This window comes from Tigriopus californicus, chromosome 9, assembly GCF_007210705.1.
Source record: "Tigriopus californicus strain San Diego chromosome 9, Tcal_SD_v2.1, whole genome shotgun sequence".
NCBI lineage: Eukaryota > Metazoa > Arthropoda > Copepoda > Harpacticoida > Harpacticidae > Tigriopus > Tigriopus californicus.
This window is the reverse complement of record NC_081448.1, coordinates 9635905-9653605: the sequence shown is the minus strand read 5'-3', so window position 1 is coordinate 9653605 and position 17701 is coordinate 9635905. Positions and strand designations below refer to the sequence as shown.

The 17701-nt window shown below is 44.5% G+C and overlaps 1 protein-coding gene across 3 annotated transcripts in view; it reads right to left on the bottom strand.

The window, feature by feature from the left end:
• LOC131886793 (latrophilin Cirl-like) overlaps positions 1 to 17701 on the bottom strand; it is a 50775-nt gene that overhangs the window by 21334 nt on the left and 11740 nt on the right. For all 3 annotated transcript variants that reach the window (XM_059235196.1, XM_059235197.1, XM_059235195.1), the window contains exon 2: positions 12050 to 12183. In XM_059235196.1, the coding sequence (XP_059091179.1) occupies positions 12050 to 12122 (73 nt within the window). In that variant the 5' untranslated portion in view covers positions 12123 to 12183. The remainder of the gene's footprint in view (positions 1 to 12049; positions 12184 to 17701) is intronic.

The following is a 17701-nucleotide window of genomic DNA, read 5'->3' as shown; positions in this document are numbered from 1 at the left end:
CCTTCTAAAAGGAGCTCAAGGCCTTTTTCGTTCGTGGTCCACAAGACACTCGTTCCCTAATGGAACCATTCTTATTTCCATTCACTTATGTGGACCAGCCAAGAATGTTGTCGACAGTCTGACAACCAATAAATTCAAAATTTAGCTCCAACTGGCAGATTTTTCTTCTTGTTATTGTGTCGAGCTTTATTCGCCACTTTGGCTGAGCCACATTTGTTATCCAGCCCACCCAATAGCTGAGCGAGCTTGACGCATTCCAGAGCCAATTTCAAGTTCTGATCTTGGTTGGGAACAAGAACTGATTCCTTGACAATCCCAAGCACCACCGCTAACAACAACAACAACAACAACAACACGCCACAGTGATAAGGGCAACCCGAAGGAAGGCGAACTGGCAAAAAAGAATCGTCTGTGACATTTGGGACTCGGATAATGAACAGCCATTTCCCGACAACATCAGCAGCCATCGGTGACGGCCTTTTCCCGAGAAAAGCCTCGCCATTCACTCGTTCCATGGCATGAACACAGTAAACACATTCGTTTCAATCTCGGAACTTTTGGGTTTGGAGAATACAAATGTGTTTGGGCGAGTTCCGGCCAAGTTTCCACTGACGACATGACACGGGGTAATTTGTCTCCAAAGGATGACTATCCAGTGAACGCAATGGGATGGATGGATGGTTGAATGGAAAGATAGATAGATAGATTGATAGATGGAAAGATGGGTGGCGCAGGTGGCCTAAATTCGAAAAACAATCAACTTAGCTTTGATGTGACTCAGGAGGGAAAGGTTCTTTTCGTCTTCCTTTTTTGCCATCGTGCGATCCCGTCAAACTGCAGTGGGTGGTTCTCTCTGGAGAATGATCCACCAATTACATTCCAAATCCCAATGGTTCCAGATCCCCTGAAGATGCAATGGTTCCTTCTCCTGGAGGAGGGAAAAAAAGACCAAGACACCTTCGATGTGTAGTAGTACTGCCTCTCAAGCCCCCTAGTCAGTCGGGGGAAAAAAGGTATAGTCCATGTACAGGACAGGAACAGCCTTCCCTCCCATAAAAGGAAGGGACTCTACTAACATTGATCCTTCGATATCTTGGCATGCTCCATAAAAAAAGGCCGCCAGGTCTGAAGTTCGAGAGGTCCCAATCCAACTGACGTCTTTACAATCTGTTCGGCTCACCATGACAACGCGGAGTAAGAAAGGTCGGCAAGAAGGACGACGAAATAGATTTCAAAAAAGGTCGTACCACAAATCCAATGAAGATTGGAAGACTTTCTAAGACCATGTGACAGTTCAATTTTCAATATCCAGGCATCAACAAGGATCTGAACCGGCAAAAAAAAGGTTGCCGAGGAATCTTCTCTGCCTCTTCTCTCCTTGCTCCTTCCTCTGTCTGCGTTCCTCTCGACAGGTCAGGGCTTATCGAGTTGCCAAACTATCATTTGATAACCTTTACAAAAAAGACGAAGAAGGATGTGGTTGGCCAATATCTCGAGTTAAGCCTTTTTCTGGATCTTCAACTGTGAGTGGAGAAATCCTTCCCCACCAACCATCACCACTCTTCCCAACGTTTGCAAGCAACCAGGTGTCCCTTGGAACATCATGGCTTTCATCTTTTCCCGCTCAATCAATTTTCTTCTTTTCCTTTCCCTTTGAGTGTAGGAAAAACATTCGGCTTGGAGAAAAAATCTCTGGAAAGATCGGTCGCCAGAAGAAAGAGAGAGAGAGAGAGGAAGGAGCTCTCTAAACGTCTTATCATCATCTGCAAAATGCGGACAGTTTTTGTCAAGAATTATCAAAGACAGTAAAGACATGATGTTTGGCCCCATTGATCCCTATCGGTACTCGAATAGTGTGTACTTATCGTTCCACACACCAACGGGGATCTCGTGGATCTCAGGGAAGAGCGGATCAAGCCGAGAAGGGCTTTTTTTTTATCGCCATTCGTCAACTCAACAATCACAAACAGATGGACCCAGTTGATCTCGTTTGGGATCTCCGCCCATCTCCGAGGCACCCGGCTCGAAATTTGTTTATTATCCATGGGGAAATCAATCTTGAGTAACCCTTTTCCGGCTCATTGTACCCAGCACAGTGAGCACAAACACCCATTGAGGAAATGTAGAGCAAGCACACACTTATGGCTGTCCCACGTGGAGCATCAAGACGGGAATTGGGAACAAGGCCATGTGATGCGTGGCAACTCGTTCTCGGATTGATCCCTTGACTCAACGGGTCGTGTTGATGGAGTTAATGAATCAGGACAACGACGACCACGACGACTGACCGCACTTAATTGTCCGAGGATAAGTTTCCCTTTCTTTTCGCCAAAAGCGTGGAAGCGAAAATGCAGGCAGTCTGTTCCAGATCAGAATCTCGTTCTATCCACTTGGACGAATCGCAAATGAATCTTGGCCAAACCCACGTTTTCGAGATAAGTGGACTGCAAATCAGCCAGACAAGCACTTCAGATGAAGCTTGCGTTCCCAATCAATTGCTGAACAAATGCAAGAAGATCCAAGAACGTTGCTTTGAAGTCGTTCCCTCGTTAGCGGTTGTTAGTTTACAAAACAAGTGGAGGCCCGATTTGGCCCGATTTTGGCAATATGACGTTGATGGTGGCAGCTCCAAACGGCTGCACGAGAAGGGTGTGAAAAAGAAGACGAAGAAGAAAGAGAAGTCGAAGTTGCAAAAACAAATCCATCTTTCACCCTAAACATGATTAGGACTCGAGATGAAAGACAAATCGGCGATTCAAGACTTCAAGCCAAACTTTGACGGAGTTGGCGTGTTCCTTGCCTTTTTGTCCGATTCCAGGCTCTTTGAGTGCTTGATGCTTCTGGCTTGGTAAATAGATGGATCAAGGTGGCACTCGTATTAAGTGGTCTATTTCTATCTTTCAAACAAACATTAGGTCTTCTTGTCGCTCTGTTTTCTATCAACACTATCTTCTCGGGGAATTAACAGTGACACTCGGCCGTTCATTCAATTCCCATACATCCAGACAATTTCGAAAGCTGATCTGGGATGCTTTTTCCCTGCTGGGATCTCAAAGGAATTTCAATTTTACCGTCAACACAACTACGTAGAACGTGCCAGTACTGCACTTGTGATGCTAACTAGTCCCATTAACAACGAATTCGAGACTTTAAATTGTTTTTCTGTGTGTTTGTTTCAAACTCGATTCTTTTCAGGCTCGACAAAATCGTGCCTCCTAAAACTCTGTGATTTCCTTGAAAACTTGATGCTTGGTACGCGTCACGATCCCACAGTTTTACCATACCTGAAACAAACCATGAAAAGAGGCATGTTCAAATGATCAAATCTCGACTCAGCAGAAACTATTTTCCCCCCCTATTCGATGGTAAACAGAATCTCGAGGGTATTTTTTTCTTTCCCTTTTCCTTTGACAGCCCGCGTGTCCATGTCCTTCCTTTTCTTACGTTGCTTGCATAAAAACTCAAGAAATCCACAATCAGGCGTGTTATTCTTTTCACATCATTCCTGATCCATCTGCTCGTGGGACAACTGGGCTTTGAGACCGATCTCTGGGCCAGATTAGAGCAGAAAGACACACTCAAGCTGGCAAAAAAGCACGGAAAATGACTTTCGATGACGGAATCTGCTGATGCTGATGCTCTCTCAATGTTTAAGCTTGATAATGTGTTCGAATTTAAGTACGAGATGTGTTGTTTTGTTACAGTTGTTGGAGAAAGGTAAAAGTAATCTGAAAGTATCCCCATCCAATTTAAAAAGACTTACACGAACATGATAGTGCTCTGTGAGGGGGGGGGAGGCAAAGTTTCGCTTCCAAATAAATGGGAACTTAATCTGGAAGGTATGCCGATGTTTAAACAAAGATTAACTTCATTCTCTCAACAACTTTTTTCATTATGTTCATAAATCCGGCTTTCAGCCAAACCCAGCCGTGCATGCGTCAAGGGCAGCCAATATCAGAATGGAGTCACAAAGACATACATGTACAAATTGTACTTACTACGTATATACATGTAGGCACAGAACACGTAGTAGAGGCGAAATACATTCATCAAAACACATGAGCAGTTGGAACCCTAAAAGCCCGGTAAAACGAAACGAATGAGCTCTTTTTTCCACCAGCTTTTTTTCAGGATGTTGGGACCAGATCATGTCTCACGGTGGCTCGGGTTTCTTCCCGGCAATTTGCTCGTTCTGCGCGGATCGCACTTGGAACCGGGACACTTGGATTAAAGTGAATCTGACAAACAAGGGATTCAATTTCGTTTGTAATTTTGCATGTTTTGGCAACGGAGCGCAATTCCAATTTCATCCGTGGACAAGTCCCATTTTTTGTGCAACTTTGATAGACCTTGAGTGCTCAAAAAAGACACGTAAATGGACTCATGGAATGAGGATGAATCTGTCGGACCGACAATAGAGTAATAAATGGATTGAGTTGTTCCGTGTGGGGACGTAGATGATCCAAATTAGGCAACCAATTCGACCAAATGACCAGCATCAATCTTGGGACCTTCACGTACATAGTGCTAGCACAAACCCAATATTATCTATTCACTACCCTCGGCCCCATTAGGCTGCCCCCATTTTACGTAGTTCGCTTTGGCCATGATTGAACCGGGATAAAGCCTATCTTCTTCACAATGCTTTTCATCTCGAATGAGGAAGCTGCTTAGGTGTTAAGGTAAATTTGGTGGAAGAAGTGGAGCAATTCCAGCGGCCGACATCCCAAAATGAAGTGAAGACTCTCTCGACGGGTTCCTCTTGTTTTTACTTGATAAACTTTTCAAGGCTGGCAACGCTCGCTCGAGAAAAGTTGAGCCCATTTTCTCGACACTAATCACCCCCACGAAGATAGGCGACGATGATGTCATTTGGAGCAATATCAATCCATCATCAAAGGAGTAAGACAAAAAGCGAAGTCGCCGACGCACCACAGCTTGGTTATTTTTGTTTTTACTTTAAACGCGAAAGCCTAAAGCAAGCCCAAAGAAAAGGAAAATCGTTCCTCATCCCCTCCTTTCTGCGATATTGGTGAGGTCCCCAAAGGCAAAATTGGGATTTTCAACGAGAGATCGACGTCGTGGCAAATTTTTCACGCTTCGAGAAATTTTGAAATTTGGGCCGTGCCTCACAAAGGCACAATGGAACAACAGCTCAAACAGCCTCAATTCAGCTTGAGGCTGGGGAAAATGGGAAATCTAAGGAACGATCGTTCCCAAAATATGGCACAAGTCTCACCCGTGCTTCGAAGCGAGATTTCTACTCTCTGACTCTCTCTCTGACTCTCTGCCAGATGGTGGTTCAGTTCAGTTTAAGTGAAATTTATGGTGTTATTTACGAACGTTATTGCCACTTCCCATGAGCACAAGGTTAATAGGAGGGTACAGGTGGGATTTGAGGCCTGTTGGAAGGCATGAGCAACAGCCATTCCGCATTCCGTCACCTGCATGTACTAACCTTGAGGCGCGACGCTCGAACTCATTCCCTCATTTCTATTGGTGGACCATCGTGAATGTTCCAGGAAATGGCGGGAATGGGAAGAAAAAGCGCAAATATGCTTTGCCATCAGTTGCAGAAATGAAAACATATTTGATTGGGGAGGAGAGGAAATGAAAGTTTTCCTGGCTCACCAGTGTCCATAAGGCGGGTGTGCTCAAGAACGAGCGAAGGAAACCAGAGAATTTGTTTGGCGTGAGGCTGTCCAAAAGTTTCATCTCTAACGAGCTGCAAATTGAGAGTGGAACAAGCACGGAAAGTTTCTCTCTCTCTCTCTCTCTCTCTCTCTCTCTCTCTCTCTCTCTCTTTCCAAATAAATTAAGACTTTTCTTTTTTTTTGTATGCGTCAAGTTGGCTACATTTCTTGCCTTCCACTTGGTACCGTCCATTCCCAGAAGTGTTTGCTCGCCAAGTGATGGAACACTAATGTGGAACATGGATCTACCGGAATCCCTGGGGTACACCAGAATTTACCTTCTCATTCACATTCCGAGCAGCGTCTTTCCATTCGGAGCCTGAAAAAAGTGGGCCACGGCAACAATCATAATTGATAAGTCTTTACATAGACTGACCTCCTTTTATGCCGCGGTACACAGCCTTCCATCTAGCCTCGTTCTTAACCCGACATTCCTATGGCCATTCCTTCCGAATTGTTTTGCCTCATTGGTACCGTTTTGTGCCACAGTGCAGAAATGTTGGTCCATTTTGAGAAATGCGAACTACTGCAAATCCCCCAATGATTTCTCACCATTTCCATTTCGGACTGTACTCTCAGACGTTTCCCGTCCATTCATTACAACGTTTTGGAACAAAAGGCTTGCTGACGTGGAGTGCACAGACATGGCAAAGGTGGTTCCAAATGATTCTTCTTTTCTTTGTTCTTCAACTATTAGGGAGGAAGATGTTTGGGTTTCTCCGCACAAGAAACGCACGAGATGGCCTCCCGAGTCCTGACTTCTTCAGATCTGTCTTAATGATGATGACGATGATGATAATGATGTGGCGGCCACAAAAGCAGGCAGGTCCACATATGTTTCGCACCCAGTTCCTTTAGAAAGGCCCTTGGGACCTGGTGGAACACGGAAATGAATGAATGAAGGAGGGAGAGGCTCTCTCGCCGCCAAAGGAGATGGAGCAGAAAGCTTCCATTGAATTCTCTTCGCCTCAAGAAAATATAATTGAGAACCATTTGTGCACCATTCAAGTCGAAACGGGTCCTCGAGAAGTAGCCTGTACAGCGTACTATAGTGTACGAGGCCTTGGGAATATTCCCGCAAAACTTCCCATCAATTCTAAATAAACGGTGGCATTCTTGCATATGATTGGCTCAAGTGTTCCCTGCAAGAGATGTGGATGTGGAGTTGTGCACTCAACGCCATGATAAAATAAAAAGGAAGGTCGCTTCCACATCAACTTTGGTATTGGGCATGGACCTAAGGATAATGTTCCATGTTCCTCTCGAAGCGTTCTTCCCCCTTCAAAAAAGGAGGAGAAATGATTTTTCGAAAAGGAGGAACGTGGCTTGTTGCTAATGGCCCTGCTCACCAGTGCAACATTTCACGCATTTAGATGAGAACTCATAAAATGGCGTTTATGTGTGTGAGGTATGAATGTTCCAACTAGAGGCCTATACGAGGGATGGGATCCTCATGAACGGTCCAGCTGCTCGATTACTGATGGTCCCCTTTAGAGTCGCACTCCCCCCCCCCCAAAAAGAAGATCTGTGTCGCTTCTCCTAAAGTATTACCCAAAGTGGACTTGCACCAATCCGTGGGCAGTTTTGCTTCCCTGGATTTTCAATGCCTGGCATCACCTCTGGCGCAATCTAAATGGCCACTAGAAGGAACTATTTCTCTCCCACAGTGCCTTGGTAGTTCACAATAAAGCCTGGAGTATTGATGTCTTGGTGGCTGGCTGGTTGGGGAGAGTGGCCCAAGTTTAAATTGAGTTTCCTCTGGTCCATTCCAATCGATCGATGGTGACGACTAGAGGCATTAGTCTAGTAAGTAGTGATGGTGATGGGGAACACATACTAGGACTTGACTTGGCAAGTTTCTAATTGGCTTGTTTGCCTGGGTGGATTGCTCCTTTCACGCTCTTCTTTGCTGGCCTTGCTGAACCCTCCTCCTTCTGTCCTTTCTTGCGTACTCGTTGGACAACTCTTGTGCTAGAGCCACCGTCGTCGTTGTTGTTGTTGTTGTTGTTGTTGTCGCCGGTTCCACTCGATGATGTTGGAGGCCAAAAGGTGATTTCCTTAGGGAACTTTTCCCGTTGGTTCCTGATAATGTTGCCAAACTTTTTAAACTAGTCATCCACGGGCTTGGCGTCGTCCCACTTACTTGGATCGCGTGTGCCCAAACGTGTATGGGCTTGATTTGAAATTCAAACTTTTGATGGAAAGTTCCATCGACTGATAGGCGCGGTTGGGTGTTGGGTGGGTGGGACTGGTGTAGGAGGGAGGGAGGGAGGGGAACCCGAAGTCCGCTCTCATTATTTTACATCGTCCATCTTGAATGATCCGGGGCACGATGCTCACGGTCCAATATCATTCTTTCTCGTTCCATTGAGAATCGCTTCTGCCGTCCCATTAGGGTGGTGTTCCGTTCAATCTTTTCATCGGGGTTCAATCACCGTGAAAGCTTTTAGTGCTAATCTCGCTGGCAATAAAATACAAGACATCAAAGAGTGGCTGGCTCTCGTAAAGCAGTTATGGAACGATGTGTGAGCTGAGCCAGGTCCATCGTTCCATCTTGGAGTCCATCCCAGCGAACCTAAGGCACCCAAATGATCCACTTCCAAGGCCACCACAATGGAGTGAATGAAAGGGAACATCAGCGGGCAATCTTCCCAAGGTACAACCAGCTAAGAGCCACAAAACCGGCCAGAGTTGATCGGGAGCATTTAGCAAATTGCTCCTTTCATTGGCGGTAAACACGCAAAGTCCATTAATGAATTCCTCACCATTACCACCCGCCCAACTCAACCATCAGCAATGGCCGACCTTGTTCGTGTCGAAGACGTCTATTCAATCTTTCCCGTGTTGATGGAACAATCGACCTTTTATATCTTCGCCACTTGTTTGCGACCCTATTTTTGATCCCTCTTCGAAGACCACGATGGTTTAAACGTGGTTGAACCACCAGTTATTGGCAAAAAAATGACGTAGCGCCCAACCAATGGACATTACCCACAGATGAAAGCATTCCTGGTTCCAAAACCAATAGCTGGTGTGTATTGGGTGCTCCGTTAGAAATTGAAAACTGGGAAATATTGGCAACTTTTTCCTGTTCCTGGCTAACTTCTCTCGACAACACTTTCAACTGTAGTGGAGTCTCTTTCCACCTTTTCGTATACGTAATCCACTTTGTGAGCTTGGTTGATCGGTTTGTTGGTCACGGCCACTCCCGCTGGAGATCTATCGTGGCACCCACCAGGAATAACAACAACAACGACAACAACAACAATGTGCTCCCGAAAGTCTCTGTGGCACTCTTGATAGAAGCGGCATCCCCCGACTCGGTCGGTCTTGAAATATGGCATGGGTCTTTGACTTTTATGTGTCATCTGCTGTACGGCCAAGGCGGATGCTTGATAGAAGCGGCATCCCCCGACTCGGTCGGTCTTGAAATATGGCATGGGTCTTTGACTTTTATGTGTCATCAATGTGGATTGGGAAAAAAGGGGATGCAACCTGACGTGAGGTTGGCTTTTTCCATTCCCCTCGATCGAGTGTTCCATTATGGGTATTGCTAAGACATGAAAAGTGGCTTCAGGAGAATTCAAGAGGTTGGTCGGCTTCAAGAGTGCCACACGTCACTGTTTTGTGGTGTTGTTGTTCAAAATGTTTTTTGTTTCTTTTGTCAGAATACCCTTTTTATTTCCAGTCGGCATAGCCAGGAGAAAATGAGTAATTACTTTACAGTAGTAGTTCACATCAATAGACCTGACAGTCTGATTGGCATAATATTTAATTGAAAAGAAGCATATTTCTGAAACTGGTGGCAAATCAAAAAAGTCAGTCGAAAAAGAGCATCCATTGGCCCCAAAGTGACCTCAAGCAAAGTCAGTCTGTTCTGCATTTGAAATTGATGGTCCCATAATGATGCTAAATGATTATACAACGATGGCCCTATGGGATTCCAGAACAAGCTTGCCACTATTGCATCCTAGCGATCTTCTTTGTCGCTCTGCCCTCTCATTTTGCCTCAACACTTGTCTTTTGTGTGTCAGAAAGTTTAATGGGGCCTTAAATGCAGCTGGGCCGACACCCACATATCTCCCGCTCACCGGTGCGATCTTTAGCGAGACAAATCTATTTTTCCGAGCATTTCTTCTCGAGAAAACGAGAGCATTCACTCACTCATCAAAGAGAGTGGAGTAAAAAATAAACCTCTAAACAGCGCTCCTTGAAATCCCCGAGGCGATGGAGAATGATGCTCTTCTTTCGGGATTGAGTCTTGGGGAACTTCTTTGACAGAAAAACCCAGAGCCAGCCAGCCAGCCAGCCAGCAACAAACAACTCGAAGCACCAACCAAGTAAGTAAGAAAGTAAGTAAGAAAGTAAGCGGGCGAGTGAGTCCCGCTCTCCTCGTGGGACAAAGCTTCGAGTCGAGGATCGAGGAGCTGTAAACTAAGTTGTATTCGTATACGTTCTACGTACGTACAGTACATTGTACAGTTCCTAGTGAATCGACTTGAGACTGTCCTCGTCTTTCAACACGAACATAACAGATGAATGTGAACTCTGACAGGGGAAATGGAAGGATACGTTCACTCCACCACTAGGTCCCGATGTGCTTACCCACCACTCAGTACTCACCCAAAGCGAGTGAGTAATCAACTTCATCAAGCTAATTTCCCCTTTGTTCCATTTAAATTCATAACACACATGGACCGGTCCGCTAAACTCGAGGCTCGAAGTGCTTTTCATCACTTGGGCTGGATGCTGTGCCCATAGTTGATAGGAATGATGTAGTGAAGTTCAGAACTTCAGATATGCCTAAGTGGCATTCTATTCACTGAAGGAGCACACTATTAAGGGGAAAACTCAGTTTTTGTGTCCGTGGGACACGCAGTCTCTTCGGTGCTGGTCTGCCGCGCTCACCCTGCCTCTCTCACTTACTTCATACACTACATGACTACGTACATGGCTGAGTATAGCAAACCTTCAGCCAGCTTCGAAGTAAGTACCGAAACCCACAGGGCAACAATGTCGAGGAATTGAAGTTTTCCCTGAGTTGAGCTAACGTCGTGTAGAACTTCAAGATGCTTTAGAACTTGGAACGAAGGAAGAACAAAGGCTTGAAATGAGCAGCATTTAACGGGGAGCAGAAAAACATTCACCCACAAGCATAAATTACTTGGACCCCGGACATTAACAAATGAGCATCTTCGCAAGATGAACTTATCATTGTTCAAAGGGAAGTCAAAAAGAAAAGCTCTTTGTGGAACAAATATTCACGAACAATGCCTCAATTCCCTATGGAGGGCGGGAAATCGATTCACATTTGCTTCGAAATGTAGTCGAGCAATATTCGTGGGTGAAACTGTTGGCAAACGGGGAAGATCCAGGCACTCAGAACCTAGAGTTATTTTGTTTTTTCAATAGTGACGCTAGATGCTTTATGAAATAAGAAAAAAAAACTGTTTCTTGATCATAACTATTTATTATATCATCAGAGCTTGGAGATGCAGTAATCATATAAAAAGCTGACTCTTCCTTCAGTTTGACGTACTTTCGACGTTACATGAATTTTTAATATTACCAATGCTAATCCAGGCAAAGCAACGAAAATGTGGTGCATACAATATGTACACATAACAAGTGATACAAAATACTCCGTCCTTTGGGTTCGTCTCATATTTGATCTTCCAAGATGATGGGCAACGTATGTGGGTAGGTAGGTGCACCCAAGAAAGGTTAGATTGACAGACAAGACAGCTTTCCATCGGGCACACAATGCGTATTGTAGATCACAAAGACACAATTTCATGCATTTTACCACCATCGCGATGCCGCTCTTTGATAATGAAATCAAGAATCAAGAGCGAGCGCACATGGCTAAAAGTTCATTCCATTCTGACGATCTTCCTTCAGTTTCTTCTATCTACGGTAAGGAACAACAACAATAACAACAACAACAACAACCAAATGAAATTCAACAACAACAATACCTGGCCGACAACTCTTCAATCCTGGCAGATTTGGCCAGTTTCCAAATATGTGTTTGTGTCGTTTTTTTCTCTCCCGACTTGTGAGATCTCCTCTGATTGTGAGATGAGTTGGGTAATAAAATTATGCACCGCAGGTTGTTTTTGACAAAGGACCGGCATCAAAATTTAAGCATCCTCTTTAAGTCAGCATTGATTACCGCACATTAAATTTACAGCCTGGATTGCAATCTAAAAAATCTGTCGAATGACTTTGCAAAGAGAGAAACTCGTTATTTTCTCCTTTTGTTTCGTCCACTCCATCCGGACATTTGACAACTCAACGGCAAATGAGAGTTCTTATCTTACCCAAAACCACTTTACCAACACACTAAGTCTTACCTGGATCCAATGGCTGACTTGTAACTTGCCCCAAAAGTAAGAAGACAATTGGGATCAAGTGAGAGGTCTTCATGTTGGAATGACTTGGTCGGCGTTATTCTGACTAGCGATCTTCTTCATCCTTGGCGATAATCCTGCAAATCGAAGAAAGAAAGAGAGAAATGTTTGAATTGGGATGACAATGACGGGGTAAAGGAAGAAGGGGATGATGACCTTGGATCTTCCATTTCCAGATCATTGGGAGGGGGCCTCCAATGCATGTGAGAATGTCTACCTCCCTCGCCTGGTGTCCTCGGCGGCGAAGGATTTTTGGCTCTCGATTTCGTTATTTATGGAAGAAATTTATTATTCCATTTCATTTCTTCCCGATTTCATTTTATGGATGCCCGAAAAAGAACCCATATTTCGCGGAAGGAGAGGACAGGGGTTGAGGAAGCGCCGCAGAAAAATCAACTTCTTCTACCATTGAAAGTTCACGTGGGTGTCTCGATCCCTTTTGAACCCCACAAAACCCACCCATACCCTTAAGGAAAGCCTTAATACCCTACATGTGATGATATAGTATTGTCATTTTGGTGATTGCTTTCGGTCTATTTTTTACTGCAATTATCGGTCAAAAGGGTTGCTGGTTAGTGCGGAGAGAGATCCATGAGAAATAGGGATTTCAAGGAATGATCGTGATCAATAATGGTTGCAGGTCGTGGCCGGGAATCGACTGAAACTATTTTCATTGGTACATTGGTGGTAGATGGATTGCAGCCAACCACAAGGTCATTGGCACAGCTCAGCTTGTATTGACAGAGGGGAGAAATTCACATTTTTCCCAACACTTGAACGCGAGCTCAAGTTGGCCCATTCATCTCATCTCAAGTCAACGCATTCTCAAGAGTTTCCGGGGTCAAGAATAAATTTGGCAGAGGCCAATTGGCCTTTGAAACCAGAAGAAGCTTCATTCAATCCCATGAACCTGCCAAGTGGTAGCATTTCGGAAGATGAGTGCGATCATCTCCGAGCATGCATGACGATCAGAAGATGCGTGTAATTACAATTATTCCAGCCGTAAAATGTGCAGGTAATGCAGAAGGAGAACGAGTCCACTGGCGATGTCTTCAATCATGTCAAGGCTATACTACCCTGATCCACGTCAATTGCCTCACATGAACGTACCTACATATAGTATATGTAGGTAAAGTCGTTTTCAGAGCAACATATGCTGCGTTCATCGATCTTATTCTGGTAATGAGTTGAGATCCTCACAAGTGGATCAGTTGGATCTGAAGGAGCTGATGCTCTTTGGGGGTGTTTTTTTATGCCAAGGTAAGATCTCTGATATCGGATCAAGGATGCGCAGATGGCGATGGTGGTGCAAAAGAACTCATACACAATATAAATGATGGGTCCGATGCACGCACACACGCACGCCTGCACGTTTGGGTGGGGCGGTAAAAAATGTGCTCCATTTAACCAACACCTGTGACCATTCCGAGTAATTAGTGAGCCATTTTAGGCGAACACATAGAATAAGTAACGCCTCCAAAATATGTTGAAGTAAATAATCTATTTTTTTCCCCGTTCTTTTCCTTCGTACCACCAATATATCTTTCTTAGTTGGCGTTCTAAACGGGTACATGCTTCAACATGGACGGACTCAAATCTACGTACATAGTGAGGAACAAAATGATGTCGACTTTGATTGTACTCGTATGTGTAAATAATAGTGTATCTCCTGGAGTTTGATCACAAGGGGAGGTGAATGGCATTTGGTATTCATGGCGAGTGAATGTCGTCGATAATTGAAAACTCATGTTTTATCATCAACGGACGTTCCTTTGTGGAGGTTGTCGTCGTCGCTTTTCTGAAGAAGCCACTTATTTCTATTCATCGAACCCTTCCAAAGTGCTCAGACGCCATTTATGGCAGCACTGCCTAAGAAGTCCCATTACTCGGCTGAGGGTGACTATTTCAATACGCCGTTTAAAACGGTGAGTTGATGTAATAGATTCATCTGAGAGATATAAAAAAACAATTTGACGAATAAGTGTATTTTCAGAATCTGGGACCCGCTCATTTCCGCATGAAAATTGCTATTTAAATATTCCGTCTTGGTATTTTCTGACTTAGCTGTTATTCCAAGCTAACATACATTCATATATGTACGTGCAGGAAGTTGTGAGGCGACGATTGTAATTTTATCATCATGAATTCTGCCTAGAAATGGGGGGTCGTTTCAAGTTATGGGAAATGACTTTGCAATCTGCCATTTTCCTCCCGATATTCAAGCGATATCTCTTAACGTTTCATGAACTTTGTGGGCCCACTTCTTCATCTTCTGGGTCGTCTTTTTATTATTATCATTCTGTCTCGATGGAATGGGCAAACTTAGACGATACATTATGAAAAGGCATTGAAGAGAGTTGCCACCATTCGAGTGGATTGGCTGAGTGTGAAAAATATCCGGGATATCCCTTTAGAAATATTACCAGTACTGTCTTGGCTCAGGCTGTCCACGTGGCACTCACTACTTTTGGGTAGACCAACACGTGCTTAAGAAAAGGAGACCAATTCGGAAGAAACGGAGAACCGAAGGCGAAAAACACAAAACAAATTTAAAAGAAAAGCAATAAAAAGTTTTCGGTTGGATCGCGCTTCTTATGCAGTTACTAGAGTCCCTCGACAAGGCTCCTGCTTGTAAGAGGTACAGTTCTCTTAGTTGTTCTCCACTTCGTCTATTTCCCCTGCAATGGTTTCTACGGTGCTTTGGTCTTCAAGGGAAGGGAATCTTCTCGTGACTTCGTTCAATACAAATACTCGACAAGCCTCACATCAACATCGACTTTTACTCGGAAGCGAGCTTTATGCTCACAACTCTAGTGTGTTCGTACCACATGAATGTATGAGGCTCACTCGGTACTCTCGTACCAGACTCATTGGTACACAAAGTGGGATATTTTATTGGGCGGCCTACAAAAAAAAAAATCAAGGTCCTAGTTTGAGCACCGAAGCACCTTCCATGAGTGGAATATTGCGGAAACGATGAAAATTGTGTTCTATCGAAACAATGACACTCGAATTGAATCTAGTCAAATGTTGTGGTTCATACACAATTTGCCAATGAGGGCTTAGCACTGAGGAGAGAATCACATTTGTAGTCTACATACTGCACATGTATTTGAGCGGGTATGATGATTTTCGGTAGGTATCTATCCCTCTATCTTTGTCCTTTGTGCTCTGACATATACTTTGTTTCTATGACTGAATGTCTGATAAAGAAGCCAAAGGAACTTGAAGACCAGGCCGAGGCTTGATAAAGAACTCAATTCATTCTTTCTCTCTCACTGTCTGGACCCGCTCTCTTCTTCGCCTCCCCCCCCTTTTCCGTCCATTTCTACTGCACAGCGAGCCTCGAGGCAAGACAAAGTCACCCTTACAGACATAATAAAACTTACTTGATCTTTCATTGCGAGACTTTTTCTCTCCTGCCAAAACCAGAGTCTGAAACCTATATCTTTGGAGCCTCTCTCTCTCTCTCTCTCTCTTTTTCCTCTTTGGGAACACGAATGGAATACAAGTTAGAGATTAGTTGGCTGGTTCGAAAGGCTCCACAACCAACTTGTCAAAGACAACCTGAGGGAAAACTCCCCGACCTACTTGAATAATTTGAATACTCTGCAATACTCGACTTTTCCACTCGTAAAGTTGAACCAGAGTCTCCAGAGTGTGAGAGGGACAGGTTTTTAAACCGGTGTCTCTCGGATTCAATTTCCAAAAAGTTCCGCCAGAGAACACAACAAATCTGGTCAGAGGAACTTTGCTCCTCCGTTGTCCGTGATCCGTTCCTGGGGTTCTCAATGTGTGTGCAGCGCAACTGTACAGATACGTACGATTGGAGTGGCCTTAGTGGTTGTTGTTCTTCCTTTGTATTGGGGGAACGACCTTCATATTGCTTGGCAAGCAAACCCTCATAGGACCAGATAACAACGTGAACAACGTGAACAACGGGACTGAGGCCATGGACCAAAGGACCGACGGGGGGAAACGACCGGGACGCGTCCAATGGAGCAAACCACATTCAAATCAGCTCTACGTGGTATGAGCGATCGAATGAGAGACCAAACAAGGGAGGGAATCCTGAAGAGAGCGATGGCCTCGAGGAGGCCAAAGGGGCCTTTTCAATGGCCATTCACGTGCATTTTCATCTTTCATTGGTCCTTTTCGTCCACTAACTCAGCTCTGAGATATGGCTTTAGTCAGCGATGGAGGGTAGAAGTCCGAGAAGAAAAAATGCTGAATCCGAGGTCGTTTTCTCCGACTCGCACTTGTTCCTTCTCTAAAGTGGAACATGATGAAGATGGCGATGATGAGGATGAGGATGATGAGCCCAGCTTTGGTAAAGACGACGAAGCACATAAGAGTGACCTCCTCTCTATGATTAGCATTCAGGGAGGCAGATGAGCTGGGAGAAATATGAGCAAATTCATCATCCCGACCTGTCTACAGAAAGTGGAATAGCATCAAGGAATTGCTCCGTTCATGCCAATTTTAGCCCTTTCTGGTACACTGACTTTTGTTTGGTGGCTAGCTCGTATCTACTTTCGATAAAGAAATAGCTCCTGAGTTGCGCCCAAACAGCATCAATGCATCAATGATCGGGGTCCCCCAATGGGCCTCTAGTGCTTTCCAGCCCATTTGGTGTAGAGAAATTTGGAACAATTCATTCCTAATTGGGCCATGATGCCATGTTCAATGAAAGGAAAACCAAACCGGCTTGGGCTCGTTCCTTCTATCCCTCCTTGAACGTACTACGTGGTGTACCTCGTTGCCAAGCCAGTTGCTTGACGTGAGCTTTCGGCGAGGTTGGATTTCCAACATCAGTTTGATGTGTGCTCCAATGTTCTGAGAAGCCAACGGACCGTGAAATTTGGCCAAATCATGAGGGAATCAACTAAGGAGACACACAAATGAAATGCTGGCTGGCCTTCTACCCTCGCCTCTCCTCTCCTCCTTCTTCCTTTGCTTCCCTTCTCATATCCTCATATCAACCAACGTGAGCGCCTCTTCCGGTGGTTGCTCCATTGAGAGTGAAACAGTTGAAAAGAGGGCCCAAGGGGTCCGTTGGTGCAACCTTTTGCCCAAAATAAAGAATAAAAATGAAAAAGTCAGGGTTCCCGTTTGATTTAACTTTCGGTACATGACTGATCATTCCCCTTGGTCTGGCGAGTCAATTAGCCTAGTTTGCAGGTCCCTCGTCCCTCATATCCTGGGTTGGGGAAGTCGAGAAGGAGACGGATTTCGTCAACATGAATATCAGATGTCACCCAAACACTTGTTGTTCTCATGTAGATTTCTGGCACCTCGTCATTAGCACGTCGTTATCTTCAAAGATCCTGTTTAGATTCAGTTATGATTAATGGGATCGCTGACATTGTTTCAAGCAGAATATTGAAAGCCGAAATCCTAAAGGATCACATCTCACCAGAAAAAAAAATCATGCATCTTGTCTTGAAGTTTTCAAATGAGAATATTGAAATCGTACCGACATAAAAAGGGATGTCGGTACGTCGATCTTTGTAATTCAATGATTCCGTTTATTTACTGTTGATAAGCAAATCATTATGTTCACAGCCTTGCTGTTGGATGATGGTTGTTGATTTA